The sequence below is a fragment of the Rhinoraja longicauda genome, chromosome 11 (genome assembly GCF_053455715.1).
Source record: "Rhinoraja longicauda isolate Sanriku21f chromosome 11, sRhiLon1.1, whole genome shotgun sequence".
NCBI classification, from domain to species: Eukaryota; Metazoa; Chordata; class Chondrichthyes; order Rajiformes; family Arhynchobatidae; genus Rhinoraja; species Rhinoraja longicauda.
This window is the reverse complement of record NC_135963.1, coordinates 30,974,136-30,994,732: the sequence shown is the minus strand read 5'-3', so window position 1 is coordinate 30,994,732 and position 20,597 is coordinate 30,974,136. Positions and strand designations below refer to the sequence as shown.

Below are 20,597 nucleotides of genomic sequence, written 5' to 3'. Positions count from 1 at the left end.
TTTTCTTATATTATTCTCTTCCTCTTCCACAGCTGCTGGAAGATGTATTGCCAATTTGTAGAGGATCCATCAGAGGACCACCAATTTGAAACTTATTCTGTAGTATAGTGCATGTTAGCTCTAGGATGGTCAAAGCAGTGGAAGCATAGCATTAGAACACCAATACTACTTGATACTGTTGCAGTGAGCAGCAAGGCTCCCATCTTTCTTTACTACCCTTCCAATCCCCTGATGTAAAAATGTACCTTGAAACAATTAATTTAAAAATGTCTTGGTAATAAATATTAGTTTAAATTAGCAGAAAGGAAATGGACTATATTTTTATTCAGATAACACAAATTAATAACTAATAGTTTTGATCCAACTTTTATAACAAACTAGACCAAGTGGATCCGTTGTGCCCAAACATCTCCTGCATTGGTGCAGCACCCTCTACTTCCCCACTCCCCTCTCCCCCCCACCCCCCTCCCCAATCCCCTCTCCCCTTCCCCATCCCCCCTTCCCCATCCCCCCTTCCCCTCCCCCCACTCCATCCGCCTCAATCCCCCTGATCCCCCTTCCTCCCCCCCTCCCTCCCTCCCTCCTTCCCCCCCTCCCTCCATCCCTTCCTCCCTCCCTCCCTAGGATATAGATTTAAACTTTAAAATGTCAATAACTAAAAATATAACACCGATTTCAATGAAACGTCTTCCATTAACACCAAAGGGATGACGGTGAGTAAGGTGGGCTTAAAATTATCACGCTATCGTGTATTGTTTTGGCTGTAGTTCAGGAACAAACAAACAAACAAATGAGAGTTTTAGTATATAGATTAATATTATGATTCATCTCAAACACTCCCTCACAGACAAGTAAGAATTTCATTGTTCCATTTCGGTACATATGACAAACACTCTAGTATGGTGTAAATTTTCCTGTTCTATGAATATTCCCTTGTGGTGTAAATTGGAAGTCAGATGTTCCAAGGATTGGCATTGTCCACGAATAGCCTCGGACATGGTGACTGAAGGTTGAAAGGCACAATACGCTGTCACAAAGTGAAAGAGTTGTGAATGTTCCATGAACTCAGGATTGACCACTTTAGGACTCTAATGTCTGGTGGCAACAGGCTTTGGCGAATGATTGAAAGTTAGGACACAATATTAACTTTGGCCACACCACTCATCAGAGATTTCTGAAGCTGTGATAAGTTCTCCAGATCAGCGCTTCATATCATATCATATCATATATATACAGCCGGAAACGCTTCTGTACAACTTTCCTTTAAATTAACTGCAACATGAATTACTTCCATTCATATAGTGCAATTTATATAGCAAAACTGTGCTAGTAAGCTTCACAAATGATTGAAAATGGTTGTGAGGTGGGAACAGGGCCAAGCTGCCAGTTGAAACATTGTTATTGTGTAATTTGCAACCCCTGGCCATGTGAAATTATTTTAAACTTTTTACGTTTTAGGGCATATTTCCTTAACAGCCAAGTAGGAAAACATTATCATTCATGCCTGTACTAAGCCCAACAAATTACATGGGTTCTTACTTGTATCATAGGACTGAAATTTACATCAATTCAGGATGGTCCTAACCGAATCTTGGAGCCTTCTTGTTAAATTTGTAACACTTAGGGATTGAAATGAAATTGCCCCAGAACTGCCTTTGAAATTTAGCATTATCTGCTTAGGGTTATTCAGAATAAAAGATCTGGACAAGATTTGCTTACTTTAAGAAATATCACCAATGTCCAGTAAATAATTTGGTTGTGTCCTATCCAACAATATTTTTTTTAATCAATTTCATCTTAATTTGTGGCACTAAATACCTGCAAAAGAAGCCTGAGAGCCACAGCTAATCCTGTCGCCAGCTAAAAGGATTTTAGTACAATATGAGGACAATTACAAACTAAATAATTTGCACAGTGCCTTTTTACTCTTCTACCCTTCCAATCCCCCGAGTGCTGTAAAAATGTACCTTGAAATAATTAATTTAAAAATCGTCTTGGTAATAATGATTAGTTTAAATTAGCAGAAAGGAAATGGACTATATTTTAATTCAGTTAACATGTTGGTTTTGATCCAATTTTTATAATAAATTAATACTACAATTTATTAAAGTATAAATTGTCAAGGGATACCGTAGTTACTTTATGCTCATGGTATTCTTTTTATATAATGTACTTTGTCAACTGATTGACACCAGTGGCCAAGGAATTTGGATGGCAAAAAATGATTCTCCAGAACAAGTGACACTGATTTATCTTGCATTTAAGACAAGCATTAGCATACCTTATATTTTATGGGAATATCTAGATAGAATTCATATATATATATATATATATATATATATATATATATATATATATATATATATATATATACACACAAATATATATACAGAAATATATATGTGTGTCAGAAGGAACTGCAGATACTGGTTTAAACCAAAGATAGACACAAAATGCTGGAGTAACTCAGTGGGATATGCAGCATCTCTGGAGAGAATGAATGGGTGACGTTTCGGGTTGAGACCTTTCTTCAAACTGATCGGTGATGTTTCGGGTCGAGAAACGTCACCCATCCCTTCTCCATAGATGCTGCCTGTCGCGCTGATACACACACACACAATGTATAAACAAAAATTGCTGCAAGTGCTTCAGTCAGGAAGCAACTGTGGAGTGAGGGGCAGAGTTAATGTAGCTTGATAATCTTCTATTTTTATATGGGATTCTTAGAAAAATATATTAGAACCTTTTTATGATGGAGACAGATAGATGGTGTATGGTAAGGAGAGTGTTTTATGAGGAAGGCCAACAATGCAATACACATTGCATTGTATTAATTAGATAATCTAGTGTTCTCAGCAACGTTGTTCAGCAATAGTCCATTTCACTACTAAAGAATGATAGTATCTGGCACAGTATTATTTAGAGAAAACAGAGCATGTTTTGTTTTCTTTGACTTTGTTTGTAAGTGCACTTCACTCATATGTTCAAAACAGCCAAAACCATGCACAGTGCTTTAACAAATGGAACTTCTGTTTCATTTTATTCATTTGCAGAAGGCAATCCAATCCATGCAGACCACAAGTGACTGGAACAGCTGAATGGGAAATCTGTCCCATAATGTGTGCTTCTCTCTCCATTACCTGACTTGTCAAGTGTTTTCAAACCTCACAGCATCTGCAGTGTTTTGCTTTTGTTTTACTGAGACATAGCATGGAGAAAAGTACAAGTGGGATCGTGACAAATGGACATCAGCCTTGCGTTCCATCTTAACTGTTAGTTTTACAAATCTCATGGAACTCAATCAAGAAAAAGGTTGATGGACCAACTTTGGATATTTCACAACACTTAGGATGTCCATAAAGTGCATGGCAATTTGAGAAACAATTGCAGTTTCACCTCTTCCCTTCCCACCATCCAGGGACCCAGCGTCCTGCATTCAAGTCTTCCCCCATGTGTGTGCTTTTCTCTACATTGAAGAAAACTAATTCAAATTAAGTTTTTTCACCGTGGAGCATCTGCACTCAGACTACACGAATGACTTCCACTTTAATTCACCATCCCACTCCCACGCTGATCTTTCTACGATGCACAAAACAAGCTTGAGGAACAACACTTCACCATTCATCTGGGCATGTTCTAGCCTGCAGGACGCAATATTGCACCAACCTTAGGCAATTCATTCATTGTGTTTGCACCAGAATTGTCCACTGCTGCCTGCCATCATTTTGACTCAGTTATTTTCTTGTTTTTGTATATTTTGACCTGCTAGGCATGTCTCGCGTTCCTATCATTAACAACACATTACACAAAGAACCTTAATCTGATTTTAACTAACTCTTAACCGCCACATTAGTCCATCTGACCTCACCCCAGAGATCCACCTATCCTCCCTCCCACATTTTCTCTTCTACCTAAACTAATTTGCTTTCTCTTTTTCCCAATTATGATAAAGGGTCCTAGACATTAAATACTATCTGTTTATCCTTGCGAACCAGATGAGTGTTTCCAACATTTTCTATTTGTTATCTAAGGTCGCCTTGAATTTGCTTTCATGATTTTTGTTTCTGAGCCTCGGTTTAAAGGACAAATCGTATAAGATGTTGGGACGTGACCTTATGGATACATCGTACATGACAATATTAAATTCTTTTGTTTTCAGGTCTCTTTTCAAAAGAACTGCCAGATGTATCTTACAATTAGTAATACAATTATATTAAATGGAATAACTCTTAATGGCCAATATAATGGGAATTGTATTTTGTAATGTGTTCAACAGGAAGCTATGGAAAAAATGGGAAAAATTGGAAAAATAATTCATCCAGATCTTGCGCAAAAGAGGTAATTAATCTTGAAATGCTTCAACTTATTCTGCCTTTTCACCACCCATCATGACTATTACCCAATGAAGAGAACAAGATGCCCAGTCTGTTGGCAATGCTTGACTCAGGCTACTCTCTACAGGGACAACCAACATTTTCAATGCGGAAATGGGAACTCCTTAAAAAGCAGGTTTACATCCAGGTAAAAGGGAACAGAGAAGGCAACACTTAAACTGGAGGGACAAGTTAAACAATCACATTGTACACATTAGATGAATATGGGAATGCCAAAATAACAACAGAAAATACTGGAAATACTCAGCAGATCAGACAGCATCTGCGGAAAGAGAAGCAGAGATAACATTTCTCATTGAAGGACTTTCATCAGAACTGGCAGAGGGAGTGAGAGGTAAAGACCAGGGGGACTGTCCTTGTTGCATCTGGGGGAGAGGGAGCGAGAGCAGAACTGAGGGACCTAGGAGAAACCACATTCACTAAAGAATGAGGACATCTCGGATGACCTCGTATGGAAAGCCTCATCATGGGAGCAGATGCAGAAAGACGGAGGAATTGAGAGTAGGGGATAGCATCTTTGTGGGAGTCAGTAGGCTTGTAATAGACATCAGTCGTTAGTTTGTCCCCTGTGATGGAGACAGAGAGATCAAGAAAGGAGAGAGATAGTTCGTGAATTTGAGGGCAGGGTGGAAGTTAGTGGTGAGGTTAAAGAAGTCTATGAGTTCTGCACGAGTATAGGATACAGCCCTGATGTAATGGAGACGTTTACTAAACCCAGCGTAGCTTTAAAAATGCAATTTATGGAGATACTCTCAGGCAAATAAGGATAGAAGAGTTATCTTACTCTTTCTGCTTCCACATGTAATAACATTTTATGCTTTTGGAAAGTTTTATTGTCCTTGAAGTCCTTGAATGCATTACAATTCACCACCACTGAATACGCCCAAAGAAAATAAACAGCCCCTTCTTTCGCTAATAAATATCAATAAGTGTTAACTCTTTTCCACGTTGTTATCAGTAACAGAATTTTCTACTGAGCTGACGTGGATACTTGCACATTAGATTTTGCCCAATTTGCTTGTTAGCTTTGCAATTTCTTATCCTCCATTAATTTTGCTTCACATATTAGTTCCACAACTATTCGAGCTTCTTGTAGCAAACTAGGATCGATTGAGTTGCTCTGCAAAGAGTTGGCATGAACTCAATCAGCCAAATGGTCTCCCTCAATGCCATCATGGCTCCATGACAAAGATAACATTGCTGCAATTTTTTTTTGTCTGGAAGTAAGCTGTTAATGGTGTCAGTGCCACTTCCATTCAAGAGGCTACAAATCAGGACAGTGCTGGCAATATGCTGCAGTGAGACAGAGAATTAATCATTTCTCACTTCAACCCATCGCACAGAGCAGCCAAGTAACATTCAAAAGAAGGAAGTGGCCAAATGTGGTGAAAAAAGTTGCATGCATGCAAGTTATTTCTTACCTGTCTTTTCTAAGTCGCTATTTAATCAATTTCACCCTGACTTCACACACATTTCTTCCTTCTTTGGAAAATCCCTTGAACTTTGTTTGCAACACAAAATGATTGAATTTCTCATATGAAGTGTCTCCAGACCATTTTCTTCTCCTTTGGAAATAAGCAAACCTTCCCAATACAAAGCAAATTCAGTCAGTCTGTCAGCAGAACAACTTCAGTAGTGAAACAGCTTTTCAACTGATCAATCACCTAAAACCAAAAGAACTTCAGCTCTTTTTCAAATTCTATCATCTACAATCTAGCAAACACACTTCTAAATCCTTTGAAGTGAGATTATAAAACACATTTAATTGCACTCCAGACAGATACACAATTTATAATGGGAAACAGATGTCCTCAGTGCAATACTGAATATCCTGGCAGATGATATCACTCCATGTACTGGGATTATTCTTACAAATGTGTACACCACATAGATTCTTTTAGATAATGGTACAATATAGTTAATTAAATTAGAGAAAGAAACCTATTTAATCCATCAAGTAATTTCTATCAGCAATTTAAAGTTCATTGCACTATTTCCTTTGAGTTTCTTAGTTTCCAAGTACCACATAAATTGCACAATCAATAACTAATATATTTTTAAACTTTGTTCTAATACTATAATACATTTGATAGTGAAACACCATTTGAGTTGTGTTGCTAAATTGAACCTCTCTATTAGATTGCAAGCTAATCTGAACCCCTTTATTGCATTGCATTGCAAATTCACTTCCTGCCCACTGGCCATTTACCCTTCACAAAATGACTCTCATGTATCCTTCATGCTTTTTATAGATAAATAGGTGCATTTATAATTTTGGTTATGTATTCTTTATGCTGGTTTCACAAAAAAAAATGCCATTAGCCTGAAGTATTTAAGTAAAAGCTGTACGGCCACTGAACACAGTATAAAAACTGCAGGGTCAGGGCAGTTCTTCATCCATCATTGAAACGCAGCACAGGAAACATCTGGGCCTCAAACTTTTGCAGGCACGCATGTTGTGCATTATTCCCGTGTGTCTGCTCATCGGTGCTGCACAGAGGAAATCCCAGGGGAAACGGGCTTTAGCCTAAGGACCAGTAAAGATTGTTGTTTGGTTGCTGTAAATGTGCCCAAGCTTCAAACATAGAGACATATTTCTGCAACGGGATACCATTCAAATCACATCTGCCGTCTGCTAAATGAAACAAATCAGACAAAATAAGTAATTTCACTTCAAGGAGGTTGTATTTTCATTAAATAACTTTACTACATTTTTGTAGGTATTATGACAACAAATATAAAGTCTTCCTGAAACTTGTTGACCACCAGAAGGAATACAGAGCTATAATGCAAAACATCTGATAGCCACGGCATACTGGAGGAAATGGCCAGAGTTCATTCAATATATTTTACAACTTTCCATGTGAAGTTACTGTTAGTGGATCACAAACTTTGTTTTGTTTTCATGAAAAACATGCTGTGAAAAAAATGAATCTAAATTTTGGATGATTCAGTTGGAATAAATGTTACAATGTGTATTCTTAATTTAAAAAAAATTAATATGTAAACAGTTAAAATATGCAAGCAGTTTCACTTTCATGTTAACACTAAACCATCTTGTAAATCAGATGTTAATGCTCATTCTGATGTTGATTATGCATATTTCCTGCAATTTTGTGACTACCTGTTTGTATAAAATGGTTGGGTTGCTCAGACCTGACATAACCAAGGTTAGTGATCATAACAGCTATACTGGTTGCCTAATCACCCCCAACTAACCCTTCCTCCCTTCCCCCCATCCCAGTGACTGAAACCTCAGGAGGCTCAGGTAGGTTATTATTATTTTTGAAATGCTTTCATGCTGGCCGAGAGGAAATTCCTTCCTGCACTTGTGAATCTCTGACTTTCCACTGCACTCCTATTTTAATCCACTGCAAAAAAATTAACGTGTTGCGTGAGCTTAAACATAGAAAATAGGTGCAGGAGTAGGCCATTCGGCCCTTCGAGCCTGCTGGGAGAGAGTGTGAAACGTCAGTGTGCTGACACCAGTTCCAAGAACCCCTGCACAAGCTAGTAGAAGCCTGTTGCAATTCCTGGAAAACTAAAAACATTAACCAGGTTCTTATAATTGGCATCTGGACCAAAAACAATTCCTAGTTATCCGTATTTTAGCGTTTATTGTTGTTGAACTATTGATTCCAGCTACAGTCCTGCTTCCTACATTTTATCTTTCTTCTTCACCTTGCTTTTGAAAACACTTGAGAAAAGTTGAAAGAGTTTCAGTGTGGAACCATTTATCTCTGATTGCTGTTCCTGATATCAGCCCTGCCAGATGTGCAAAAACATAAAGACTGCCAGAGTTTTGAGAAAACATTGGGAGCAAATTTTTCCTGCAATTCTCTCCTGGTATGATTTTGGCAGAAGACGTCTTAGAAAAAGAGTGTAAACAGCAACAACACCATTTTTGTGAGGTTTCTTAATGACAACAGAATCTGAGTCAATCAGCCTTCACTCTGTTTTAGCTGATGTTCTTTCCTGATGATTGCATGGATTGCCTACTACTATGAGTGAAAGTTCAATCTCTCACTGCAACTTGTAGACAGGGATTTCCTAGTAATGAGACTGTGACTCCACATGTGACTCAGCATGGAGTAGTACGACTAAGGGTCCTTGAACACATTTATTGGGACCGACCAGCCTGGGCACATGAAGCTTTACGGCCATTCTATAATCATAGGTTGGGATTGTCAACAGCCCAAAGATCTTTAATGAGTGGACGTCAAGTACTTATTCTAAGTGTCATAGAGTGATACAGTGTGGAAACAAGCTCTTCGGCTCAACTTGCCCACACCGGCCAACATGTCCCACATAACACCAGTCCCACCTGCCTGCATTTGGTTCATATCCCTCCGAACCTGTCCTTGTACCTGTCTAACTGTTTCTTAACTTAAGTGCTCTTAAGAAATGACCATGCCATAGTTAATGTAAGACCTTTGTCAAAAAATGTATTAGTTGGCGAAAGTTGTTTCTGTATCCATAAATAAATAAAACTACCTGAGCACCATAAGCATTGAGATAGCCAGCTCGACAATTCCAATGGGTAGAGGTGGACTTTTGTCTGAAAAAGAATCATTTTATTGCCCATTAACGCCCCTCATACTGGTTGGGAGTCAGACGTGGTTATTTCTATGAAAGAGGATTGTACCACACAAATGTTAACAAGAGCTTTGCTACACATGAATAGCAGCTGGATTTGTGTTCAACAATCGACCACGATTTATTTGAGAGTTTAATGTGATTTATTTGCTTCAAACATATTGATTTCTCTATTTGCAATTGCATAGCAGAGACCTGTTACATACGTTGAAAACACATTGAACAGACAAGTGTTCCAAGGTTATTCTATCCTCACAATGAATCATCGATTGATTAACTTTTCGTTCACGTACCCTATGACTTCAACCTCTGCTCTGATTTTATTCCTGCAGTTATTAATTCATCATGATCCTTGAATATGAATAAGCATTGTTCTGCCTAAATGGGAGAGTATAGAAAGGCAGCAGTTGAAGCAGAAAGCAATTTTGAGAGAGAATCATCAAACTATTTTCATCAAGAAAATTAGAGAGTCTTGGTGATTGGGAGCTTAGTGAAGTAATCCAAATCTGTACTTTGAAAAGGCATTTAAATCACATTAGAAATTATGTTGGTAATGTCTGTCTACACCAAATAATAATGGTGACATTCACATCTGCAGTCACTAAAGCAATGTGTGACAATGAAACTATTGTTGACGTCAATACAGAGACAATTATTATTCAACAGTTAGACAATAACAGCTAGGACATTGTCAAGAGGTCAAGAAGAAATCATGATCTAAGAAATGATCTAACAATCATACATTTGCATGCAGATAAAACAATAAAACCGATGTTTACTTTTGGGCCTAACATCAGAGATACCTGACAAAAATAGTGAATCTCAAAGAGATTAATTACAGAAATAAGGATGTGAATATTGATTCCTTTCTGTTCTTTCTTCACCGTTATAGCAAAATTCCCCTTTAATAGTTCAATAGCAGTGTGGTGAACACAACTAGCACACCCCATATAGTCATGGGTGCATGCATTTATTGTAACGTATTATGACTGCACATCAGGATTTTGGGTGAGCTCACAGGAAAAGTCAAGCAACAAACAGAGCCTCGTTGTAGTCAACATACACAGGTTTCCTGAAACTTATCCAAGTACAACTGGTCTGCCCGATTACAGGAGCAGTGGCAAAAGAACAGCCAATTGAGTCATCTATTATGCAACTACTTTGTAGGTTTGTTTTTATTAAAATTGGATTGAAATAGAAAATGGATGAAACCATGAAACTGCATCATAACTAAAAAGGGAGGGGAATGGGAATGGGTAACAGAGTGCAGGTCATCAAATGGAAGGGCAGATAAGAAATACAATACAATACAATATATCTTTATTGTCATTGTACAGGGGTACAACGAGATTGGGAATGCGCCTCCCATACGATGCAATAAATCAATTAGCTAACCAGTATTAATTTAAACAACCCAATGAAACAAATTAGAACAGTTTTAAAATAGAATAAAGTGCAAGTAGGTCTGTGCCGGTTCACTGTGCGATGTGACCATCCGGCTCAGTTCATAGCAGCTATGGCCCTGGGGATGAAGCTGTTCCTGAGTCTGGAGGTGCGGACGTAGAAGGCCTTGTAGCGTCTGCCCGATGGTAGAAGTTCGAACAGACTGTTGCAGGGGTGTGAGGAATCTTTGTGGATGCTGGTGGCTTTTCTGAGGCATCGTGTGTTGTAGATGCCCTCCAAGGCTGGTAGCTGTGTTCCGATAGTCTTCTGAGCTCTATGGACTACCCGCTGAAGAGCTTTCCTCTGCCTCGTGCAGCTGAGATACCACACAGGGATGCCATGTGTTAGGATGCTCTCTATGGTGCAGCGGTAGAAGGTCGTCAGCAGCTGTTGGGGTAGACCAGACTTTTTCAGTGTTCTTAGGTAGAACAGTCGTTGCTGTGCCTTCTTGACCAGCGCAGCAGTGTTATTGGACCATGTTAGGTCCTCCGAAATGTGAGTGCCCGAAATGTGAGTGTCCAGAAACTTGAAGCTGGACACTCTCCACACTGACCCCATTGATAAGGATTCCCCGTTGTGTGACCTACGGAAGTTAATGATCAGCTCCTTGGTCTTGGTGGTATTTAGGGACAGGTTATTATCAGAGCACCAGTCCTAAATCCTGGTCCTAAAGCCAGGTTCTAAACCTCCGCTCTGTAGTGTGTTTCATCACCGTTGGTGATCAGCCCGATCACTGTTGTGTCGTCTGCAAACTTGACAATGGTGTTGGTGTCGAATGCAGGAACACAGTCGTGTGTGAATAGGGAGTAGAGCATGGGGCTCAAAACACAGCCCTGTGGTGTGCCGGTACTCAGGGTGATAGTGGAGGACAGGTGCGGGCCCAGTCTCACTGCCTGCGGTCGCTCCATCAGGAAGTCCAGGATCCAGTCGCATAACGACGAGCTGAGGCCTAGCTGGTGGAGTTTGGTGATGAGCCCTCACGAACAAGGGGATAATGACGGGTTGAAGTGCGTTTACTTCAATGCAAGGAGTGTTGTGGGTGAAGCTGATGAACTCAGAGACTGGATCAGTGCTTGGAATTATAATGTTGTGGCCATTACAGAGACTTGGTTGTGAGAGGGACACAACTGGCAACTCAACGTGCCTGGATTTCGATGTTTCAGACGAGATAGGGGGGTAGAAGAGGTGGAGTTGCTTTGCTAATCAGGGACAATGCCATGGTGGTACTCATAGAGGACAAACTAGAGGGTATGTCCACCGAAGCATTCTGAATTGAGCTCAAAAACAAGAGAGGAGCAATTACTCTAACAGGATTATATTGTAGGCCACCCAATAGCCTAAACAAAAAAGGGAACCAGACATGTAGACAGATTAAAGAAGGATGTAAGAACCACAGGGTTGTTGTAGTAGGTGACTTTAACTTCCCCAATATTGACTGGGACGTACCCAGGGCAAGGGGATTAGGTGGGGCAGAATTGTTGGGTGTATCCAGGAAGATCTCCGTAAACACCATGTGCATAGTCCGACTCGAGGAGAGATCGTACTAGATCTTGTATTGGGAAATGAGCCCGGCCAGGTGACTGGTGTTGCAGGGGAAGAAAAATGTATAGATGGCGATCACAACTGCATAGGTTTTAAGATTGTTTTGAATAGGGACAGGTCTGGGACAAGGCAGATTACGATGTCATTAGGTAGGAGCTAGGGAGGGTAGATTGGGTGAAGTTGTTATTGGGTAACTCCACAGCTAACATGTGGGAGTTGTTTAAAGGCCAGCTGATCAAAGTGCAGGATCAGCATGTTCCATTACGAGGAGGGATAAGGTCAGCAAGGTAAGGGAACCATAGATGACCAAGGAGGTTGTAAATGTGGTCAGAAAGAAAAAGGAAGCATATATCAAGTTTAAGAAGTTGGCATTAGACTGGGCTTATGAGGAATATAAAGCAAGTATAAGAACTCAAGCGGGCGATTAGAAGGGCCAAAAGGGGCCATAAAGTCATTGGCGAGATAGATTAAGGAAAATCCCAAGGCTTTTTATACGTATGTTAAAAATAAGAGGGTAACCAGGGAGAATGTAGGACCACTCAAAGATAAAGAGGGAATCTATGCTTGGTGTCGGTGGATGTAGGTGAGGGACTAAACGAGTGCTTTGCATCTGTCTTCACTGATAGGAATACAAACACATTAGCGCAGTTTGAGATCAAGAAGAAGGTGGTACTGTGGCTCTTGAATAACATTAATGTGGTTGTCTCCAGGGCCTTATGGAGTAAGAGAGGAGATTGCTGGGCCTTTAATGAACTTCTTAGTTTCATCTCTGGCCACAGTCAAGATCCTAGAGGACTGGAGCGTGACCAGTGTTTTTTCTTTGTTTAAGAAAGGAAGTAGAGAAAATCCAGGAAACTAGGCTGGTGAGCATGTCAGTGGTTAGGAACCTATGGGAAAGAATTCTTTGAGAAAGGATTTACTCCCATTTGGAAGGGAATGAGTTAATTAGAAATAGTAAGAATGCATGACGTGTCTCATTGCTGCGACTCGTCTCCAGAGGCTCTGGCGCGGGCCGCGTGGACGTCGGAAGCCCACAGGCCCCTGGGTGGGGGCCGACATCGGGAGCTCCGGCAGCGGCAGCGTCTTCGCCTGCCCCGGATCGCGGGGCATGGGTCGGCCCGCTGCAGACCTTTCACCGTCCGACGCGGCCTGCAATAGGCCGCGGGATTTTCTCCGCCCGGCGGGGGCTTCAATATCGGGAGCCCCGACCGCCCCGACGTGGCAACTCCAACAGCCTGACCGCGGGAGAAGACAGCAGGAGAAGAGAGAAAGACATTCTGGCCTTCCATCACAGTGAGGAGGTGACTGGAGGAGACTCACTGTGATGGATGTTTCTTTTGTTTGGTTTATGATTGTGTGTTATTGCATTTTTATTGATTATTCTTATTGGTCATATTGTTGAACTGCGGGTAATTTTTCATTTCACTGCACATTTATGTGTATGTGACAAATAAATGACTATTGATTAACTTGATTGAGTTTTATGAGGAGGTGACAAAGGAGATTCATGAATGTAGGATGGTGGATGCAGTATGCGTGCATTTTAGTAAGGCTTTTGATAAGGTCCCTCATGGTAGGCCGATCCAGAAGATTATGATAGATGGGATTCACAATGACTTGGTCATATGGATTCAGAACTGGCTTATTCATAGAACACAAAGGGTTATGGTGGAATGTGAATTCTGGTTGGAGTGGAGTTCTGCAGGAATCTGTGCTGGGACTTCTGCTGTTTGTGATATATATAAATGACCAGATGTAAATGTAGATGGATTGGTGAGCAAATCTGTTGACGATACCAAAATTGGAGGAATTGCAGACAGTGAGGAATGCTATCAAAAGATTCAGCGGGATATAGATCAGCTGCAGAAATGGGCAGAGAAATGGCAGATGGAGTTTAACCTGAGCATGGGTGCGGTGTTGCACTTTGGGAGTTGAATGTACGGAGAGAGTATACAGTTCATGGCAAAACCCTTAACAATACTGATGTGCAGAGGGATCTTAGAGTCCATGTTCATGGGTCACTAAAGGTGGCGGCACAAGTAGGGTGGGGTGGTAAGGAATGTGTATTGTCTGCTTGTCTTCATTGAATATAAGACTCATGAAGTTACGATGCAGCTCTATAGGACTTTGGTTAGGCCATATTTGTGGTATTGGGTTCAGTTCTGGTCACCCCATTACTGGAAAGATGTGGAGGTTTTGAAGAGGGTTGAGGAGGACATTTACCCGAATGCTACCTAAATTAGAGGACTCAGCAAAAAGGACAGGTGGGATAGGCTTAGATTGTTTTCTCTCGAACGTCGGAAGTTGACAGGAAACTTGATAGAGGTATATAAAATTACGAGAAGCTTAGATATGTTCGGCAGTCAGAACCTTTTTCCCCGGGTGGAAATGTCCCCCACTAGAGGGCATAGCTACAAGGTGAGAGGGAGAAAATTTAATGGAGATGTGATTGGTAAGTTGTTTACACAGAGAGTGATGGGGCCTGGAATGCGCTGCCAGGAGTGGTGGTGCAGCAGATACAATAGCGGCTTTTAGAAAGGCACAGGAAGTGCAAGGAATAGAGGGATATAGATCATCCACAGGCAGATAGGATCAATTTAATTAGGCATAATGTTTGGCATTATGGTTCCTGTGCTGTAAAGTTCCACATTAACTATCAATGGTACCATTTAGTCTACATCCTCCCGGTTAGGTTTATGCCATTATTCAATATTTATGACTTGGCAAGATTAATATTTTCAGTCTCGATAGGAGGTCAAGATCAAGTTGGCCTGCACACGTTGGCAAGGCCACCATAGACAGAAAAAGCAGCCAAACAAGCTCAATTGTAAGAGTCTCACACAGACATTCATCAGCCTGCTATCTTACTGGGAATGCAATCTCCAAGGAGGTGTATTCATTTAACAGTTGAGCATTTACTGGGTCTCAGTGGAAACACTGGGAACATTTTCATCTTTATTGCACCCTGATTTATAAATGAACTTGTAGGAGTTCAACATTAGAGGTTCTAAAGAAATTCCTAGCTAATTGTCTCTGTCATTCTTGATCCCATTGTTCGCATCTTCTCAAACTGAGAGTCATGCAGCATGGAAACAGGTACTTTGGTTCAACATGCCCACACCGACCAAGATGCCCCATCTACAGTAGTCCCAGCTATCTACATTTGGCCCATATTCTTCTAAACCTTTCCTATCCATGAACCTGTCTAAATGTCTTTTAAATGTTGTGACAGTACCTGCCTCAACTACCTCCTCAGGCAGCTTGTTCAATATACCCACCAGCCTCTGTGTGAAATAGTTGTCCCTCGGGTTCCTATTAAATCTTTCACCTCTCACCTTAAACCTATCACCTTTTGTTCTTGATTTCCCTACTCTGGATAAAAAGCTGTGTATTCACCTGATCTACATTGACGATCTTAAACAGATCTATAAGATTACCACTCATCATCCTGCGCTCCAAGGAATAAAGTCCTAGCCTGCTTCACCTCTTGCTATATATACGTCAGGCCCTTGAGTCCTGGCAACGTCTCAGCATTCTTTCTAGCTTACCAACTGCAGGGTCACCCTGTAATAGGGTGACCAATACTGAACACAATACCACAAATATGGCCTCACCAATGTCTTGTACAGCTGTAACATAACATCCTGACTTCTATACTCAATACTCTGACAGATGAAGGCTAATGTGCCAAAAGCCTTGAGAGCAACACCTCACACTTATCTGTAATAAATTCCATAAACCATTCCTCAGCCCACTTGCCCAACAGATCAAGATCCTGCTGTAATTTTTGACTACGATCTATGATGCCACCCACTTTCATGTCACCTGCAAACTTGTTTATCATGCCTTTTATATTCTCATCCAGATCGATGATATAAATCACAAGCAGCAATGGGCCCAGGTCTAATAACTGAGGCACACCACTAGTCACAGGCCTCGTCTGAAAAACAACCTTCTACCATCACCCTCTGCTTCCTTCCATCAAGCCAATTCTCTATTCAGTCGGCTAGCTCTTCCTGTTTCCCATGCAATCTAACCTTCCAGAGCAGCCTACCATGCAGAACCATATCAAATTCCTTGCTGAAGTCCATATAGAACATGTCTATGACTTTCCCAATCTCGTTGTACCCCTGGGTACAATGACAATAAAGATATATTGTATTGTACCCTCATCAACCTTTTTAATCACTTCCATCATATTGAAGTTTCTTTCCCCCAGTCATCACCAGCATACTTCCTCTTTGGGCAACATCTTTGCACCCTGTAAATTTGCCTTTTCACACACTTCTTTAATTCTTATTTTCTGACAGCATTGAAGCTTATTTGCATAAGGCATCAGATTCCAGTACAAATAATTCTGGTCAATGTCACTTCAGACCAATGAAGGGAATGTGTGTGTACATTTACAGCACTTTGTGTGCTGCATAATTAACAGTAAGTAACATGATACTGTCTGTTATTGTTTTATTCACTTCAAACTGTAATTAGAGCCATAGTAATTTTGGTTTTGAAGAGGTGAAGGGGTGAAGCTATAACACAGATTCAATGATGTGACAAAAAAATTCTGAGCATTATTAATAGTTTAACAATTACTTATTCCCTATATTTCCCTGGAATTAGGCCTCTAACTAAGTGTAATTGAATATTATAGGAAGCTATTTTAATGAATACAATAAAATATGGACACCAGCACATAATAGTTAAGAGAGAGTATTTAGACAGAAGGGAATATAACAGGCTGACCCACTTGATCTATGTTTTTTTCATATGACATAAAATTAGACAACATGCACAATATTTAATTCGGATGGAGTTAGTGACAGCAAGAGTTTAATTGTTCATGTTTAGAGTTTTCATATAAGCTTCCTGTCAAACTGTTCTTATCACTCATAATGAACATGATCTAAACTAATCCCATCTGCCTGCACATAGGTGTGTATCCCTCTATTCCCTACCTGTTCATGTGTGCGGCTAAATGGCTCTTAAGCATTACTATTGTATCTTCTTCCACCACTTCCCTTGGCAGCACGTACCAGGCATCTACCAGTCTCTGTGTAAGAACATTGCCTTGCAAATCTCCTTTCACCTTTCCTCCTCTCATCTGCTCTGTGAGAAAGACTCTGGCTATCTACCCCATATCTGTGTAATTTTCTATACCTCCCAGGTTGCTCCTCAGTCTCCAATGCTCCAGAGAAAACAATACAAGTTCTTGTAGCCGATACACTCCAATTCACTCTACCAAGTTTAAAATAATATCAGCCTGAATTTTTGCATTCAAACATATGTTATTACATAATGACAAATACAGGAATTTAAAAAATCAGTTTGAATCTCACAGGTTTTTGGAAATGTATTTTATACATTTTAATCAAATAGTTCCAGTTTATTAACAGAAAAACTGTTTAGCATTGTTTATAGTTTTTACAAACACAGATGTGAAATATAAAGCAGTAGTAACCCTAAAAATCTATTTACAGCTATCAATTCAAACTGTTAATGTATATTTGCAGTTTGGTTATAGCATTTGTTAGACACAGTCCACATCCTTTGTAGCGTCTGGAAAAGACTGGGATATGATGTTTGTTCAACTGGTTTACTCTAGCCCCACCTGCTGGCAGATATTAATCATGCAGAAAAGCAACAGAATTACAACAGTCAAGTCATCAAACGTCCTCAAGATCCCATTGAATGCCTCTGGTATATCAAGAGGTGAAGTGAAGTGCACAATGGCTCCAAAGAAACAAATTGCAATTCTTAAACAGAAGATACATACTAATCCAGCCATTGTGAAGAGTCCTCTGAAAGCCAGTTGGAGTAACAATGGCATGTCGTAGATGTAATCTGCAAACTGAGCAAAAGTTAAAAAAATTACGAGGAACAAGAATGACATGACAATAAGAAATGAACAATAACTAAGTTACAATTAGGAGTGCATATAATGAAGAATAAGAAAATGGAAGAGATATTAAATAACTACTTTTTGTTGACACAAGAAACGACAGATGCTGGGATCCCAAGCAAAGCACAAAATGCTGGTGGAACTCAGTGGGTCGGGAACATTTATGGAGAGAATGGACAGGTGATATTTTGGGTCAAGACCACCGTAATGTGGATTCCTTTTTGTCCATCCTTGCAGATTAAAACACAAAAAAACTGCCTATATGTAACAAACTAAAATATTCTCAAGGAGGATGAGTGAAATTAGTGTTAGTAAAAAAGATGTACAATAGAAATTAATGAGATTAAAAGCAAATAAAACAAATGGTCTATATCCCAAAATTTAAAAAGATATAACCATAGAGATGATGGAATGCTCTGTTTATCATCTTCCAAATTCCATGGGTTGAGAATGGTTCCTGCAGGCAATGTCTAACTATGACACCTGAAACACTGCAGTTTTGGTCTCCTTCGTTAAGGAAGGATTTACCCTAAGAGATGATATATTTATTTCATTCCTGGGATGAGCAAATTATCCTATGAGAAAAGATTAGCAAAATATGCCTCATTAAAACATATAAGATTCAGGTAGTCCTTTAGTTGTATATTCTAAATCTTGATAAAATACTGAACATTTTCAGTGTTGTATATTTTTTCTTGTTATTTAAATTTAAACATCTGTTTTGAAAACCAGGGAATTTAACACGTCATTTTCCTTACTGTGAAATCTAATTAGATTTCACTGGATAACGTGACTACAGAGTAGCAGTGCTTCTGCATTTACAACAGATCTATTTTCAGAGAAGACTTACAGGTCGAGGCTGTCCAGAGAAACGCTTGTTGTAGTCTCTGATATCTCGTAGGATCTGTTGCCAATGCCTTTCCTGGTAATCCTCGTGACGTGGACCATCCAGCAGGCTCACCTGAAGTACAGAGAAACCTAATCATCTTGAGCAAGGACATAGAAGAATGAAGTGAGCTTTAGCTGTGCCCAATAGAGGTTTTTTTTTTCACAGGGATCATAGTGCTCTATTTTCTTGTTATTATTCCCATCTCCAGCATTTGACTAACTGCATCATTTGAATCTGAATTTCATTAATAGCTGCGATATAATTGATAATCCAAATGTTTTAACACAAAAACACATTGAATTAGATACGTTGATTATTGATTAGCATAGTACTTAGCTCTGAAAACATGTCATGTTCTTAGCACGTTACTGATTATTACATAAATGATGTGGATATTCTAATTAGTCACATATAAGATGCCTGCAGTTTGGGTTACTACCTCGCCTTATGTGGCCACTAACCATGTATGACATCACCCTCACAAGAGTTGAGAAGATGGAAAGAACAATCAGCTCTTTTGTGAGAAAGTGGTTAGGTGTTCCTCGATGCCTGAGCAACGTAGGCCTGTACGGTCAGGGGGTACTTCAGCTGCCTCTCTCTAGTCTCACAGAGGAGTTCAAGTGCACTAAAGTCAGACTAGAGATGACCCTGGCAGAATCGAGGGACACTGTCATCCGAGCTGCTGCCCCAACCCTGGCAACAGGAAAAAAGTGGACGGCTAAGAATGCGACACAGCAGGCAAAATCTGCTCTCCACCAAGGCGACATGATTGGGGAAGTCCAACACGGAAGAAGTGGCTTGGAGCTTGGAGGAAAGCGACCTTGCTGGAACAAGGCATCCTCACTGGAGCGCCGGAAGTTGGTCACGGCCGAAGTCTGCTGACAGGAGGAGTCGAGTAGGTGTGCCAAGGCTGTGTCGCAAGCTAAACAGGGCCAGTGGATGAGATGGGAGAGTGTGGAAAAGCGGAAGATCAGCTGGAAGGACATGTGGGAGATGGAGGCGAGCAGGATAAGTTTCCTCATTCGGGCAACCTCTGATGTGCTTCCTAGCCCACAAAATCTCAACCAATGACTAGGCGAAGATCCATCATGCCCCCTGTGTTCAACACCAGCCACGCTTAAGCACATCCTCACTGGGTGTAAAGTAAGCCTCTCCCAAGGACGGTATACCTGGAGACATAATCAAGTGCTCAAATGCCTGGCAGCGACTCTGGAAAGCAGGAGAACAACCAACAATGCCCAGCCGCCCAGAACAACCAACCCAGTTATGCCAATTGCCTTTGTTCGAGAGGGGGAACAAAAGCAACGGAAAATTCCACCAAGGACAAGGTTTGGACAGCTGGAGGCAGCCCGGGACTGGCAGATGCCGGTGGATGTGGACCACGGCTTACAGTTCCATCAGAGATAGCCATCACAACTTGAGGCCTGATTTTGTCCTCTGGTCGAACTCTCAGCACATGGTGTATTTTGTGGAGCTCACAGTCCCTTGGGAGGATGCTGTGCAGGAAGCCTTAGAAAGAAAGAATCTGCGCTACACAGAGCTTGCAGCGGAGGCAGAACAGCGGGGCTGGAGAGCAAAGATCTGCCCGGTAGAAGTTGGATGTCGAGGATTTGTGGCAACATCTACCGTAAGACTGATGAAGGTCCTGGGGATCAGCGGACAAGCCCAATGCCAGGCTATCAAGGAAACATCACGGGTGGCAGAGTGGAGTAACCAGTGGCTCTGGCTGAAGAGGAAAGACCCCATCTGGTCTCACAAATAAGCCGGCTAGGCAGATGCAGAGGGGGGTGGTTCTGGGACGCCAGAATGCACTGCTGAGCCTACTGGAGACGTC

The 20,597-nt window shown here is 40.8% G+C and overlaps 2 protein-coding genes across 7 annotated transcripts in view; one reads left to right on the top strand and one right to left on the bottom strand.

Moving 5' to 3' along the window:
* Nucleotides 1-9,014, top strand: part of fggy (FGGY carbohydrate kinase domain containing) — a 169,853-nt gene extending 160,839 nt beyond the window's left edge. For 2 of the 3 annotated variants that reach the window (XM_078407307.1, XM_078407306.1), the window contains exons 15-16: nt 4,277-4,338; nt 7,115-9,011. In XM_078407307.1, the coding sequence (XP_078263433.1) occupies nt 4,277-4,338; nt 7,115-7,196 (144 nt within the window). In that variant the 3' untranslated portion in view covers nt 7,197-9,011. Of the gene's footprint in view, nt 1-4,276; nt 4,339-7,114 lie in introns of all 3 variants that reach the window. The other variant, XM_078407308.1, reaches the window with a different exon arrangement.
* An 8,318-nt stretch (nt 9,015-17,332) lies between these two features.
* Nucleotides 17,333-20,597, bottom strand: part of LOC144597760 (E3 ubiquitin-protein ligase RNF170-like) — a 30,473-nt gene continuing 27,208 nt past the window's right edge. For all 4 annotated transcript variants that reach the window (XM_078407304.1, XM_078407303.1, XM_078407302.1 and 1 more), the window contains 2 exons: nt 18,725-18,835; nt 17,333-17,823 (listed from right to left, as the gene is read on the bottom strand). In XM_078407304.1, coding sequence (XP_078263430.1) covers nt 17,569-17,823; nt 18,725-18,835 — 366 coding nt within the window. In that variant the 3' untranslated portion in view covers nt 17,333-17,568. The remainder of the gene's footprint in view (nt 17,824-18,724; nt 18,836-20,597) is intronic.